The sequence below is a fragment of the Babylonia areolata genome, chromosome 2 (genome assembly GCF_041734735.1).
Source record: "Babylonia areolata isolate BAREFJ2019XMU chromosome 2, ASM4173473v1, whole genome shotgun sequence".
NCBI lineage: Eukaryota > Metazoa > Mollusca > Gastropoda > Neogastropoda > Buccinidae > Babylonia > Babylonia areolata.
In genome coordinates, this window is record NC_134877.1 from 7099344 (window position 1) to 7114716 (window position 15373).

At 44.3% G+C, this 15373-nt stretch overlaps 1 protein-coding gene across 5 annotated transcripts in view; it reads left to right on the forward strand.

The window, feature by feature from the left end:
- Window positions 1–15053, forward strand: part of LOC143297121 (uncharacterized) — a 145972-nt gene extending 130919 nt beyond the window's left edge. For all 5 annotated transcript variants that reach the window (XM_076609297.1, XM_076609311.1, XM_076609304.1 and 2 more), the window contains 2 exons: window positions 12000–12028; window positions 13281–15053. In XM_076609297.1, the coding sequence (XP_076465412.1) occupies window positions 12000–12012 (13 nt within the window). In that variant the 3' untranslated portion in view covers window positions 12013–12028; window positions 13281–15053. The remainder of the gene's footprint in view (window positions 1–11999; window positions 12029–13280) is intronic.
- Window positions 15054–15373: the final 320 nt, after the last annotated feature.

A 15373-nucleotide genomic window follows, 5' to 3' on the forward strand; every position in this document is an offset into this window, starting at 1 on the left:
CTTTTATGTCCAACGAAGGAATGTCTGAGTCCAAATATGAATGACTCATAAACACAACAAAGAAAATTGTATACGTATGCAGAACATCAAACATGCATGTTAAGATCCCGTAATCCATGTCAGTATTCGGTAGATGATGGAAACACCACTTCAAAGGTGGGGTAAAAACGGCTCTACACGTAAAAGTCCACCTTTAAATACGAGCGAATGTGGGAGTTGTAACCCATGAACTGGGAAAAAAAAAGCTTAATGAAAACGAATGTGATCCAAAACAGGAATGACTGTGTCCAACACAGAAATAACATGAGCCCAACAAAGAAATGTCAAGACCAAAAAGACATGACAACAAAGAAGCGACTAAGCCCAACAAAGAAATGACTTCAGCCCATCTCGAACTTGGAACCAAGCAGAAAGAGGCTTCTGGATCTGTGGCAGTGAAGTGTAGAAAGCACAGACACAGCATGGAGAGAAAAGAATATAACTCTGATCAGATGCTTTTAAAACTATAAAGAATGGTCCAGCTCTCTCGTGAGCCAAAAACCAAACGTGAAGAAACCTGTGAATTCAGTTCTTTGTCAGCACATTGCACACCAAAGACAGTGGGAAGTCAGTGATGACTCAAGAGCGTTGCCATAGTGTGTGCACACAGTGTACGTTCGGAATGTCTGATCTATCTGTATTCCATATTCGGAGCCTAAAACAGTCCCGAAATCTGACCCCGTATATGTAAATATATATATATAAAGATAAATGCTATGGGCAAAAAATACTGAAAAGCAAAGGCCTTCCCCCAAGAAATCCTGCCAACCCTTTGTGCAAGATAAACACGAAATCATTTGTTCTCTCTCAGCGGCGTAAAGTGTCCACGGCATCCATCACTGCAAGGTTGCAAAAGCTGCCAAAAGAGCGATGAGATAGTAGTCAACGGCACTCCGTTTGTCGCCTGGAGCTGCACTGTGTAGCCAGGCACGGGTCAGGGACCGTGCAGGTACTGGATGTCTGTTGTCTGTGCCGCTCCCGCTGCTACCACCCGGCTCTGCACGGACATGCTGCCTGTCCTTTCCTGTGGCTTTGCTGTGTCAGTTTGCTGCATTGCTGGTCGGTCGTCTCGTCTCCTAGGGGAGGGGTGGTGCACAGGGGACATGCGTACAGTTCTCACTTCTGGTTACTTCTCTCAACACTTACTGACCAGCAGTAGTGGCCCTGTCTTCGCTGCCATCTTGCGACTTCTACTCACTATCATTTTCAGTAATGTCTGTTGGCGTGTGCGTTTTGCAAGCACTTAGGAATGTCTGACAAAAAAGTCATTGCAATTGTTGTTGAGAATGATATGGTCTGCATGTGCATTGTGGTGACTAGGTCTGACAGGAGAGACAACACCAAGCAAGTCGTTTCCTTGCCCAGTGGGCTCCAGAGGCTACCACAGGGTTGCGAAGCTGTTAACCAGCTGATAACTGATGGAAAACCACACTTCAGTGCGACACACAAACCTAGGATAGGAATACTTCGTAAAGCAATGGCCTATGACACAAATACGTTTTGAAGTAATGACCTTGGATAAAAAGACTTTGTATGGTAATGGCCTTGGATACAAATACTTTGTTAAGAAATGGCCATTGATATAAAGACTTTGTACAGTAATGGCCTTGGATATAAAGACTTTGTATTGGCCTTGGATATAAAGACTTTGTATAGTAATGCCCTTGGATATAGATACTTTGTATTGGCCTTGGATATAGATACTTTGTATTGGCCTTGGATATAAACACTTTGTATAGTAATGACCTTGGATATGAATACTTTGTATTGGCCTTGGATATAAACACTTTGTATAGTAATGCCCTTGGATATAGATACTTTGTATTGGCCTTGGATATAGATACTTTGTATTGGCCTTGGATATAAACACTTTGTATAGTAATGACCTTGGATATGAATACTTTGTAAAGTAATGGCCTTGGATATAAATACTTTGTAAAGTAATGGCCTTTGACATATATTTAACGTAAAGTAACATATCATATCTTACTTAAATTCGGTTAAAAAAACTGAGTGCCCGAAATGTTTGTATCCAGTCAGATCATGTATTTTGAGCTGTTTTAAAAACGTAAAGAGCAAGATTTTTTTCAAGTCGTAGATAAATGCCGGACCACAGTAAAGGACAAGACTATAATTTCTATATTGTGTGATAAAGAAAACATTAGCGGAGCAGAATTCCTATTTCCCAAATAAAAGTTACTCTTTTCATTGAACAATTCTTAGGAGAACAGGAAGGCAATTGCACTTCGGAGCTAAAACGACTTTCTTCATTTAAAAGAAGAACAAAATAACAACAGAAAACAATTAATAACAAAGTCTGTGACAGCCTCAGCCTCAAAGGTTTCTCATAAGAAATGCTGCCACACAGCATCAGGAGTCTTAACTGTCTGTCATAGTGACTCACAGACCTACTGTCTGCGTCTCTCGCTTGCTTGTGTTCTGCTTGCTTTTGGTGGCTGCAAAGCATCGTGACAGACTACCAGGGGGCGGAGACATGGACTTCAAAAGCAAAGGCGGCGTCAGCACAGGAACGACACCGCGTTCCTCTATATCCCCCATCTCTGGTGCATGCTGATGATAAAATGTATAGGGGTAACTGGGACATATTTAGTTTTTGTGAATTGTACTCACATTGGTGAATATTACTCACATTTTGGTGACATCTATGCACAATGGGTCACTTGTGCTCACTGTTTTGTGGCATTTCCACACAAGACGTGACTTGTACTCACATTTGGTGACCTGCACTCATATTTTGGTAACATGGACACACATTAGGTGACCTGTACTCACATTTTGGTGTTTTGTCCTCGCATTTTGTTATGTGCTTACACTACGTACTCACACTGAACTCACAGTTTGGTAACATGTACTCACATTGGGTGAGTGTATGTTTATGTAACGTTGGTCAGTTGAAGAGAACTATGGCGTTGTCCGTCAGTGTTGCTTTCTGTTAACTGTTGTCTGCCGCAGCAAAGATATGTTGATCTGGCCAGCAGCTGTCACATTGTCAACATCCCCCTGCACTTCAATAGGTCCCTAGAAGTCATCTGGACATAAGGATGCTGCACTGTGCAGCTTCAGCCTTCAGGAGGAATACATGTATCACCGTATTGGGAAACATCAACCTTCACGATGTAAACGGGTATCGCTCTGTTGAGTAAACCACCCCACATGATGTATACGGGTATCGCTGCACTGAGTAACACAACACCATAAGAGGTAAACGGGTATCGCTGTACTGAGTAACACAACACCACAAGAGGTAAACGGGTATCGCTGTACTGAGTAACACAACACCACAAGAAGTAAACGGGTATCGCTGTATTGAGTAACACAACACCACAAGAGGTAAACGGGTATCGCTGTACTGAGTAACACCACCCCACATGAGGTAAACGGGTATCACTGTATTGAGTAACACAACACCACAAGAGGTAAACGGGTATCACTGTACTGAGTAACACAACACCACAAGAGGTAAACGGGTATCACTGTATTGAGTAACACCACCCCACATGAGGTAAACGGGTATCACTGTACTGAGTAACACAACACCACAAGAAGTAAACGGGTATCACTGTATTGAGTAACACAACACCACAAGAGGTAAACGGGTATCACTGTACTGAGTAACACAACACCACAAGAGGTAAACGGGTATCACTGTATTGAGTAACACAACACCACAAGAGGTAAACGGGTATCACTGTATTGAGTAACACCACCCCACATGAGGTAAACGGGTATCATTGAACTGAACAACATCAGTCTTCATGAGGTAAACAAGTATTGCTGTATCATTTTAGAGCCGATACAAAATTGTCCACATGCGTGCAACAAAACCGTTCTTTTAACAAATAACTAGAATGACATATATTGATCACGCTGATATAAAGTTTACCATTGTACGGGTGCAGGAATATAGTTAAATTTTGATTTTTGATTATTATTCACACTGTGAGCGTATGCCTTATGCAAGGCGACAGCGTGTGAGGGAGGTTATGACATCGTGGAATGCAGCTGGCCAGAAAGTGTTTAGTGCAGTGCAGTACACGTGACTGAGTGCTGCCGTGCTGGTGCTGACCTACACCTCTGTCACCAGGACACAGCGGCAGATAACGGAGACCGTTCAGAAAGTAAGAGAGCTCTTTTGGATCAAAAGGAAACAAACATTTTCAGTTTCAGGTATTTTCTCCTAAATTGTTAGAAGACGCAAAATTGCTTTTGTGAATGCTTCCCAGTTTCTTACCAGTCATGACATTTCATGAAGAATGAAATCTGTGTTATACCGACTGTAAAGATGAATTTACGAAAGCAGTATGGGATCGCTTAGTTCTTAAGTACAATTTTATTGACATTATACGCAATGCACAAGAAATACTTCATGCTATAAATACATATAAACGTGTTAATCAGGTTTGTTTGGATGAACATTGTGGGAGCGTTTCTAGACAATTCATTCGGAAAGCATGGAAGGTAGTTGATGGCAAAATCGGCCAACATCATGTATTGGTGTGAAAAGAACAGTATGTTTGTACATATTTTTCTTTGGAAATGAACCAGTATTTAAGAAGTAAATGTGACACATGAACCCTGGCGCAGTAGACGTCAATTTAGCGTGGGAAAGAGAATACAGCTGGCTGGAGTATGAAGGTGGCAAAATGTAGTGCATCAGATAGTCATAAAGAGCAAAGACTGCCTGGAAGATGAAACTAACTTGTATCATTCTTGGTGGTCCTTTCTGAAGCCCAAGATACTTTGACAGTGCCTTGAACGCGAACAGCTTAGAGCCTGCGAGTGCAAAAGAAGTCCAGGACATACAGTAGTTCAGCAAAGGTTGGACACTGCATGAGTGTGAAGACTGAGATGGCTGATCATCGATATGGCTTCTGCACCTTAAATGTTTGCTGGAAATATTGTAATTTTCTGTCACTGGGTACAACATGAACACAAAATTATTGTGTATCTACATACAGCAGGTGACTGAGTTCTTTAGTTGATCCACCATGATATTCATGAGTCAGTTCTGCAATGGCCACCATGCCATTTGTCGAAGCGGCAGATACCGGACAGGTCAAACTGCAGACTTGGTGATGGAGCAAGTGATGAGTGTCAATAGCGCTGGTAGGGGCCGACACATAGTTGGAGAATGGGGGAGTTTTGTGCAGAATGGGAAATATCTCTGAAGCATGATTACGCAATATGACGTCATTTTTCCCCCGAAAAGGGATCGCAGTTGAGCGGTAGATTTGGTCTATTGCCACTACTCAGTCATACCACAACAAACAAACAAACAAAAAACCGTTTTGTTGCTCACATTTGGACCTAATGCAGATTTAATCTATATTCCCCAGTGTATGCTGGGAAACATAGCCCGCGCACGAAAGATGGGAAATGGTTCAGTATCGTTGATAAGGGATGCGGAGGTAAAATCGCGTTTGTGTATTTTTTTGATTCAGTGCGTGCTTTTGTTGGGTGGCAAGTGTCAAGTTAGTGTTTGCTGGCCACACGTGGCTTCAGGAGGCTGTGGTGCTTCTGTCCACAGTGGAGACTGTCCATCCGATTGTCGAGTCTGCTATAAATTCCCACACCGGGGCAGCTCTGTCTGGAGATGTTCCGTGTAGACAGGCTTGGGATCAGGTATTGTTCTGGACACACACACACACACACACACACACACACACACACACACACACACACCAAGTCTTGGATCCTCTAATCCGCTGTTGTATCACTATCCTCTTCATGGATCCGTTTCCCTCTGGAACTCTGTTCCTGGTCAGTGTCGCCGACCTGGTGGTTATTATTTCCCCTTCCTCTCCGCTCCCATCCCACACCGCCCTCCTCCCCCCCCCCCCCCCCCCCCACCCCCATCCCCGATCTTTTCCACGTGTCTGGCGGTTTGCCCCTGACCCTTTCCATCATTGAGTTTGTTATGGGTTTTTTTTTTGTTTGTTTTTTTTTCGTTTCTTTTTCCAGTTTGTGAGAAACATTGGTGTCCTGTTCTCTGGGTCCTCTTTGTTTCCCTGGCTTTTGGGAAGCATGAGTTTTTGGCCTTCCTTTCTTCCACTGATTTATAAATCACAGCGTCATTCTCTATGTCTCTCTGCTCCTGTCGTCTCTTTATCGTGTCTTTCACTGTGCGCGCATGCGCGCTCGCGCGCGCGCGCGTGTGTGTGTGTGTGTGTGTGCGAGCGCGGGAGAGAGATTTTTCCTTTTGAATCCTCCCTATGTATTCATATTTTCTCCATGTTACTTTGATGTGATTTCCATCCTATAGATTTATGGAATGGTTGGCGTGATGCAGAGGTCACAGCCTCTACTGTTGTCCCAGTGTTCTGTGCAGCCCTCTTTGGTGTCTCTTCCTGTCGGCAGCTGTCTGACGTCCTGCTGGTTCCCTGTCCTAGCACCACCTCCCCCCCTCTCCCCCCACTCCCCTGGCCCCTTTCTTCCCGTGCTGTGCACGCCGTCATGCAGCAGTGTCTTCTGTTCTTTCATGCATTTGTCATTCTTTACTTTCCTCGTCCGTTTTCATTTTCTTTCCTACATGGAGCACACAAAGGTACACAGTGATGCCCAACTAACAACGGGTGGAACACACAAAGGTACACAGTGATGCCCAACTAACAACGGATGGAGCACACAAAGGTACACAGTGATGCCCAACTAACAACGGGTGGAGCACACAAAGGTACACAGTGATGCCCAGCTAACAACGGATGGAACACACAAAGGTACACAGTGATGCCCAACTAACAACGGGTGGAGCACACAAAGGTACACAGTGATGCCCAACTAACAACGGATGGAGTACACAAAGGTACACAGTGATGCCCAACTAACAACGGATGGAGTACACAAAGGTACACAGTGATGCCCAGCTAACAACGGGTGGAGCACACAAAGGTACACAGTGATGCCCAACTAACAACGGGTGGAGCACACAAAGGTACACAGTGATGCCCAACTAACAACGGGTGGAACACACAAAGGTACACAGTGATGCCCAGCTAACAACGGGTGGAGTACACAAAGGTACACAGTGATGCCCAGCTAACAACAGACTATCACTGTGATAAACGGGGACTGACTGCAGACCTGGACTGGGTTGCACAACGACCTGAGGAAACGTTTTAACGCAAAGCAAACTTAACACTGTTATGATTGCCTATGCACCCCATGTGTGAACTGTGGGTATGTTGGGAAGAACCATCAGTGTGAAATGAGTGCCAGGAAGTTTGACGTACAATTGGGGCGTTGTGTTAAATATGGATTGAATGGAATGAAATGTTGGAGCAAATGATCAGAAGAGAAGAGCCACGGGTGGACTAAGTCAGCTGATGTTTGAAGTGTGACAGGATCAGACAGTTGGCAGCGGTAAGTCCTGTCCACCACACCTGGACGTCTGAGGTGTGGCAAGGTCTGCAGGCAAGGACCAGCGTCCCAGGTCAGGGATTTGAGACGACCCGTTTGTTTGAGACGGTGAGCAGGGACTTTCTTCGGCAGAAGTTCCCCCACAGTGCAGTGAGCCCTAGCTGAACTCACGACTGCCTGTAGGAAGCCAGCTTGCCCGGTGAAAGGGAATCAGAGACGTTCATCCACCAGCGCCGTAAGGGCAACAAGTCACTGATGCCCCCAATAGGACCAGCTGAACGTGGTGATGGTTATGATAGGAGGGCAGTCCTCAGGATACGTCACTTATTTGTAGTGCCTTCGTGTTGAGGTCGACTCTGTTCCAACTTACACTGGTCCCTAAGCATCAACAACAACTGCCACGTGGGTGAGTGATTTATTCCTGAGAACGGAGTGTACACAGTACCGTCTGTCAGCAGGTCAGGACAGCACTGTGCCATCTTTCCCCCTTGTTTCTGATATCCACTATGGTCTTTGGGTTTGTGGGGTTTTTTTCGATAATTTAGACTTTTTGTGAGGGGATTACAAGAGCTGTGTGGATAAACGGTCGTTACAGATATTCAGCAGTTAACATCGGTTATGACAGAGGTCCAGGATTAAGATTAAAAAAAAAAAAGACCTAATGACTCAGACTGCAGTCTGTCACACATTGTGACATACAAAAACTTATATTGCCTCGGCTCTCACATGGAAACACAATAGCTGGTGGGTGGGTGGGGGGGGGGGTGGAATGGGAAGATCATGTTTATTTAAGTTCGCTTATGAAGGGACTGTGTCTTCATATGTGATGGAGAAGCCATGAGAGAGAGAGAAAGAGAGAGAGAGAGAGTCCTGACATATTTAGTGATTAGACCTTTGACCCACATCAACAGAGGTTAACACATTCAGAGGTATTTTTTGAAAATAACACAACAATGATTGATAATTCACATATTTCTGATCTGGAAACCTTTGTAAATATAATTGGAGAGAGAGACAGACAGACAGACAGACGCACATGCACAGAAACACACAGACACACAAACGCACACACGCGCGCGCCACTTTTGTCGACGTTGATCACATCAAAAGGGAATTAGGGCGAGACCAGTTATATAGGGAGCTGTATGAAGGTGCTGCTGTCGGACTCACCAGAGACGCATATATATAGCTTTTAACACTTCATCAGTTTGTCCTGACCTAACTAAGCAAGCAGTAGGCGAGGGCAACAACATATGCACTTTCACTCACGTGTTCTCAGTGCAGCCGTTGTGGTGGCGCCTCTCGCCAGTGTTGAAGTCCTTTCTTTGAGCAGTGCAGTCAGTCAGATGTCACAGACCCCAGGGCTCGGGGCGGGACGTTCCAGTCCGCCAGTTTATTGGCTTCACTGGTGTGTCAGTCCACACGCACCCCGCATCCAAAGATACATGAGTGCGCGTGCGTGTGTACTTGTGTGTGTGTGTGTGTGTGTGTGTGTGTGTGTGTGTGTGTGTGTGTGTGTGAAAGTAGATGCATTATTCCTATACATGCATGGCAGTTTGCATATGTCAGACAATGTACGTGAAAATTCTCCGTTATGCAGTTCGATCGATTATCGGTGGCCCGTGAGAAGTGCCGCTCAACGAAAGCTCTAGGCGGCGATCTGCACAGACCACACACACACACGCACACACACACACACACACACACACACACACACACACAGATATATATATATATATATATATATATATATATATATATATATATATATATATATATATATATAACATGGGACGGGACGGGGGTCTAGTGGGGATTGGGGGGGGGGATGTTGGGGGGGGCGGGGCGTGTGTTTCTGTAACTCCCTTGAAATAAGTTTTACTCCATGCACTTTTCCGCGTCACATACACATATTCCGACACAACTAAACCATATCACGCAAACAGTAAACACAACGCTGTTGATCAGTTTTAAATGATGAAGAGGCACGGGTGACTCCTAGACTGATTATATGTGGTGTACAAACGGCATCGATATTCTTTTTGGAAAACGGTATTTTTACAATTCCTTTGGTGTGGGGTCGACAACAAAGCTGCCATTTAATAATTTCCAATGTTTTTCCGTGTTTGGCTTGAATTGATGGATGATGTTCAACGTGGGGTTGTGTGTATGCCGTTGTGTGCTTTCACTCGTTGTGCACCCCTACCCCACCCCCAACACTCCACCCCCTCCTGACCCCCATTGCCCTGCATGACTGTTGACGCTGCATGCAGCCTGTGACTCATGGAGTGACAATAGTGTCAGTGGCACTCTCTCCTCATCTTCTCCGCCTTTCTTTATTTGTGCGATTATTTCTTCTTTCATTTTCTCATCGATGGTCGTGCCAAGTTGTGTGATGTTTACATGCTTACAACATTTGCGATGGTAACAGTGCTGGCTCTCTCTCTCTCTTCACCACGGTTGCAGACGGTAGGTGATGTCATGTGTTTGTGACTTTGGTTTGGTTGATGCCGATGGATGATTTGTTGGCTCTCTGTCTCTCTCTGTCCGTCTCTCTCTCTCTCTCTCTCTCTCTCTCTCTGTGTGTGTGTGTGTGTGTGTGTGTGTGCGTGCGTGTGCGTGTGTGTGTGTAAATATGCTTTGCAGATGAACGAACATGAAGTTTTCTTTAGAATACCAGATACCTACTCGTTATTCTAAGAAATCGAAATGTATGGGTGCGCATTCGTTCTTTTACGTCTTTGTACTCCAGGTAGTATTTGTATGAGTGCTTCTAGCTGATGAAAAAACAGAGACATTGCACGGCAGAAGAGTTTTAAGATCCGACCTTCCTTGGAGAACACGAGAGCAAAGCTACAAACTCTGTGTCTGTCAGGTATCCCTGTATCAGAATCGTTATCACATTCAGTCCACAGTCACTTGGGCACAAATCTGACAGTCTGCAGTGGTGCTCCCGTGTTCTCCAGTGAAGGTCGGATCTTACAGTTCTTCGGCTCACTCTGTCTCTGTCTGTCTGTCTGTCTCTCTCTCATCAGCTCGAACGTACATGTATGTGCTTCTTGAGTATGGTCTATAACAATGGCTTCTTATTCTCAATATTATTGTTTATACAATAGCTTTGTTCCCACGTAAACTACTGGAAACGTCCTTCTCAAAATGTTTGGATCGTTTTGAGTCCAATTCTGAACATTCTCGACTAATGGCTCAAAGTGGGATTTGTCGAAGTGGTTTGCGAGAAATATCCACAGACAGACACAAGTGTGTGCGCACGCGCACTGTGTAACGCATCTTCTTTTGTTGACTGTTTTCAGCTGATAGTCAGGATTTGGGGGAAAGAGAATAAAGTTAATAAATAAAAAGCAAAGCCAACCAACAACGATCCGCCAAGGGGGAAATATGTATCACGGGCGTTCAGAACGAAAAGTTTGATTGCCCAAAGTTTTATATCAAAAAGTGTTGCATGCCACAGACCCCTGGCCCCCCACCCCCTGCATACACACTCACCCTTTTTGTGAATTTTCCTTGGGGGCTGTATGAAGGTGTGAGCGTGTCCACATGGGTGTGGTGGCAATTACGCGCATATGGTGTTTATATATTCGCACAGACCATAAATTATTGACGGTTCTCCGTCAGGTCCCCCCCCACCTCCCCTTCCCCCTTGCTCCCCCTTTCCCGCCTCAAGATTCGCAGTCCGTACTTTAGTTCTGTGGAACATCAGGTCGTTAACCGACACGTGCCCCGTACAGAGCAGTATGCACAGGGTTCCTTTTTGTGGTGGGCTGGGGGTGGAAAGAAGCATGTTAACTGCTCATCTCATTTCTACAGTCTCTTCTGGACCACACGGCACGCCCCCATGCGGGCTTTTTGGTTGCAAGCTCAAAGCCAAAGCACTTACCATTCAGTTTCCAGGCGAAGGTCAACGCTAGTTGGACAGTTAGACGTGTGGCAGCCTGTAGGGCCTGTGTCTGTCTGTGGACCGTGCTCTCTCTGCAGCTTCTGGCACCTTCTACGTCACACCCGTGGTAGAACTGGTTTGGGTCAAAACAAAGAGAACACGCCCCGTTTCAACTTGGAAGTTTTAAGTTCAGTGAGGAACAGTAAAAAAAAAATAATAATAAAAAAAATATTTAAAAAAGTCAACCTCTGTCCTCTAAATTGTCCTTTTCGCGCGATCTTGGTTCAGATTATTCTGATTGGCAAAAACATTCTGCGGCTGGTGTGTGTGTGTGTGTGTGTGTGTGTGTGATATATGCAACAAATGTTTGCAGTTTCTGTTGGCAAGTAAATTTCACGTGTAAGCCTATGTGGAACGCATGTGTGCTGGCGAGCGTATGTGTGGTGCGTGCGCGTGTGTACGTGTTGCATAAACGTGAGCGCGTTCATTGGATGTAACTTAAGCGAATGTGTTCTGATGATTTGAATGTGTATGTTATGCGAATGATTGTGTTTGCAACGAATGTTTGTGTGCGTGTGTGAGTATCTAAGTGTGTGTGTGTGTGTGTGTGTGTGTGTGTGTGTGTGTACGCTGATCATACGGTATGTGCAGTGTATGGAAACACACTGACATCTGTATTTGTCCACAGGTTTGGGCGGTAACCGATAGTACGATGAGGTAAGTTCAGAGAATGTTTTCAGGTTATGTGTGTGTGGCGCGCGCGCGCGCACACACACACACACACACACATTCAGAGAGAGAGAGAGGAGGACAGGATCATATAAAAGGGTTCCCGATATCCGTGGACACATACAAGGTCTGAAGATCGAATGGATCAAATACGCATGTTAAAGATCCTGTAATCCATGTCAGCGTTCGGTGGGTTATGGAAACAAGAAAATACCCAGCATGCACATCTCCGAAAACGGAGTATGTCTGCCTACATGCCGGGGTAAAAACGGTCACACGTGGAAAAGCACATTCGTGAACATACGAGTGAACGTGGGAGTTGCAGCCCACGAACGAAGAAGAAGGATGGATCAGAACAAATTCAGAATTGCCAACTACAAATGGAGATGTATTGCAGGATCCGTTCCGACAGTCTTATGGATCAGCATAACATTTTGTTGAACTGCAAACGTGTACATGGTTTCTGGAAGAAAAACATAAAAATTCATGGAATACGATTTCAGTTGTGTGTGTGTGTGTGTGCGCGCGCGCGCCCACAAGACAGCTAATTGATTTTATTATAGTTCTTGCAAGACTGTGTATTCAGAAATGCTTGAAAAACGGTTTTCTGTGTCAAAATGAATCAGTGAAGGCCTGTTTCAGAAACTGGAATGATTAGGACACCTTTTGTGTTCCATGTCAATAAATGATTAACTATTATTTTATACCTTTATGTCATTCTGAAAACCAAATCGGTTTATTTGTACATCTTGATTGACAGTGGATTTTATTTTTGTAGTCCAGAGCACAGGTTGTTTTTGCAGGAAAGTCAGTCGCGAACTTGTTTACTTGCTTGTCTTCTTAACATTTGAGTTGGGATTTACCTTCCGTTTGCACGCATGCGCGCGTGTTTGCGATGTTGAGCAAACCCAACCTGATCAGAATTATTACGTTGACTCACTTATTTCATTCACATGCATGATCCAAAAACAGTATCTTAAAAACAGGCTGATCAACAAAGACGTGAAAGCATGCACATCGGGGAGCGCTTTTCCGCAAGGGTTTCACTTTCGTTTCGTTGGCTTTCTCAGTTCTGTCTTGAGCAGACTAGCATTGCAGCCAGCCTGTGTAATCGGGTGGGACAGTAAAAAGCTACTGGTCACTGCACTTGTGAGTCACGGTACAGGGTGTGTAATTATAGCTATATCTTGCAGTTACGTCAACAACCACACCCGCTAATCCAGTTTGTCCAATCTTGCAGTCACACCCACACACACATCCTGTACTTGGCAGTCCTGGTGAAGAACGCAGACCAAGGGACAAGGGGTACAGTGGCACAGGAAAACAGCGGCAACGAGACAACATGATCCAGACCCTGCCATGACCAATGCCATCATCTTATGTTACTCTGCAGTGTTTGCTCTGTTTCCGAGTCTGTTTTATTTATTTACCTATTTATTTCTAAAATGTATTTTCATTTATTTATTTATTCATTCATTTGAACGGAATTGTGTTTGCTGTAAGTTACTTGTAAATTCCTTCATTTGAAGATTTTCATGTGTTGATACCTGTTCCTTCTTTTTGTCTGACTGACTGATACACGTACACAATTAATGGATCTTTACTTTATTTTCAAAATGTGGCATATTCTGTCAGAATACCAAGTTCAAGTGGCTCACACACGTCATAAATACGTTTCACCAACACAGCAACAAATCATAATCTCCAATACAGAAGAGCAAGCATACACATTTACACACAAAGGGACCAGCTAGGGGAAACATGACTCATCACGGACAACGTAATTCCTAAAGAAATACCACATACTGATGATTACCCAGAACTGAAGAAATTTATTAGCTATAAAATACAGGCACAAGAACCCCCCCTCCCCGAAAAAGAAGCGCTTGCGATCTGCAAGTTACAGAGTATCACTCGAGCAGACAGCCCGGCGGGCAGAGACTGCCTTATGCGCCAATCCTCAGGGAACTAAAATGGTGTTCAGAGAGGGCACTGATGGCCTCCATATAACCTGGTACCAGAAAGCGTAATGGTTTCTCTTGGACCTACCTTTCTTCCCATCATTTCTTCACATGCTTTTGCTTAAACATTAATAATCTTTGGGCCAGCAGTTTTAAGTTACAATTTCTTCCTGATTTAGGACAAATTATTGCCAGCACTTTCAGCTGCTATATGATAACTAATACATTGCCCCTCACTCCCAGTAATTACATCTCCCACCCCCAGCCTGTTTGTACTGTGCTGCATAAAGCATATGTCACGACCTTCATAATGATGGCCAGAAACCAGCTGGCCAGTGATTTTTTGGTCCACTTTACCTTGGTCCTGCCAGTTTCAGTCATCAGACTTTGGATGGCAAAAAAGCTTTAGTTGTACTGTTCCTGAATATCCTTGTGGTGTAGCAGCACAGCATCAAATACCCCCTTTTCACCCAGCTGTGTTCGTGAAACGTCATCTTCCCCATGTTCCATCCCCAAGTACTTTGACCGTTGCTCAGTTCTGTGAACCTTGGATGTAAAAAACCAAACCTTTCTGGACACATCACAGTTCAGTTGACTATCAGTCTCTATAACAAGTCAGGTATTCCATTCCCAGTCAGAAGGCCTGCCCACAGGCTGTACAGAACACTACCTGCTATGTCCCTTCTCCCATCCCAACACACCACCCACTCACCTCTTTCTGGCCCCTCAAGTGAACCTTGAATGAACCATAAACTCCAAACATTAACGCGCAACGTGGCTTTCTCAACGGTTACTGAATTTCAACAATTTTGTAGTTCTTTTTGGTGCATATTTTATATCTAATTTATCAAAAGATTTATTTTAATTAAATCTAGTTTACAAAAGGTTGATGGCAGTGTGTTTGCCACTTGCAATAAAGCAGGAAATTCAAACACTGCCTACAGATCTGTGAGTTGCACGTTTCTCTGCCATGAGTATCAGTTTCCTGATTCACTGACAGTGGGGGAGGGGGGCATTGTGGTGATCACATTAAAGTACCTTCATGTTCACAATTCTCTCTGGCTTTGGGTCCGTGTTGCACACATAATTGTGAATGTATGCTTGTGTGTGTGTGTGTGTGTGTGTGTGTGTGTGAATGTTCACATGCGTTTACACACACAACTGGGTATGCATGTTTGTGTGTGTGTGAATGTTCACATGCGTATCTGGATCTTCCACCACCATATATTAATAACTACTCCATCCATGCTTTGTGTCTGAAAATGGACTTCGAAAGGTAAGTAATCAACCATCACACACAGGAACTGAATGCAAAAAACAAAGAGCAAAAAGCTGTCAAGAAGTAATGGAATTAAGAGTCTCTTGCCCTGAT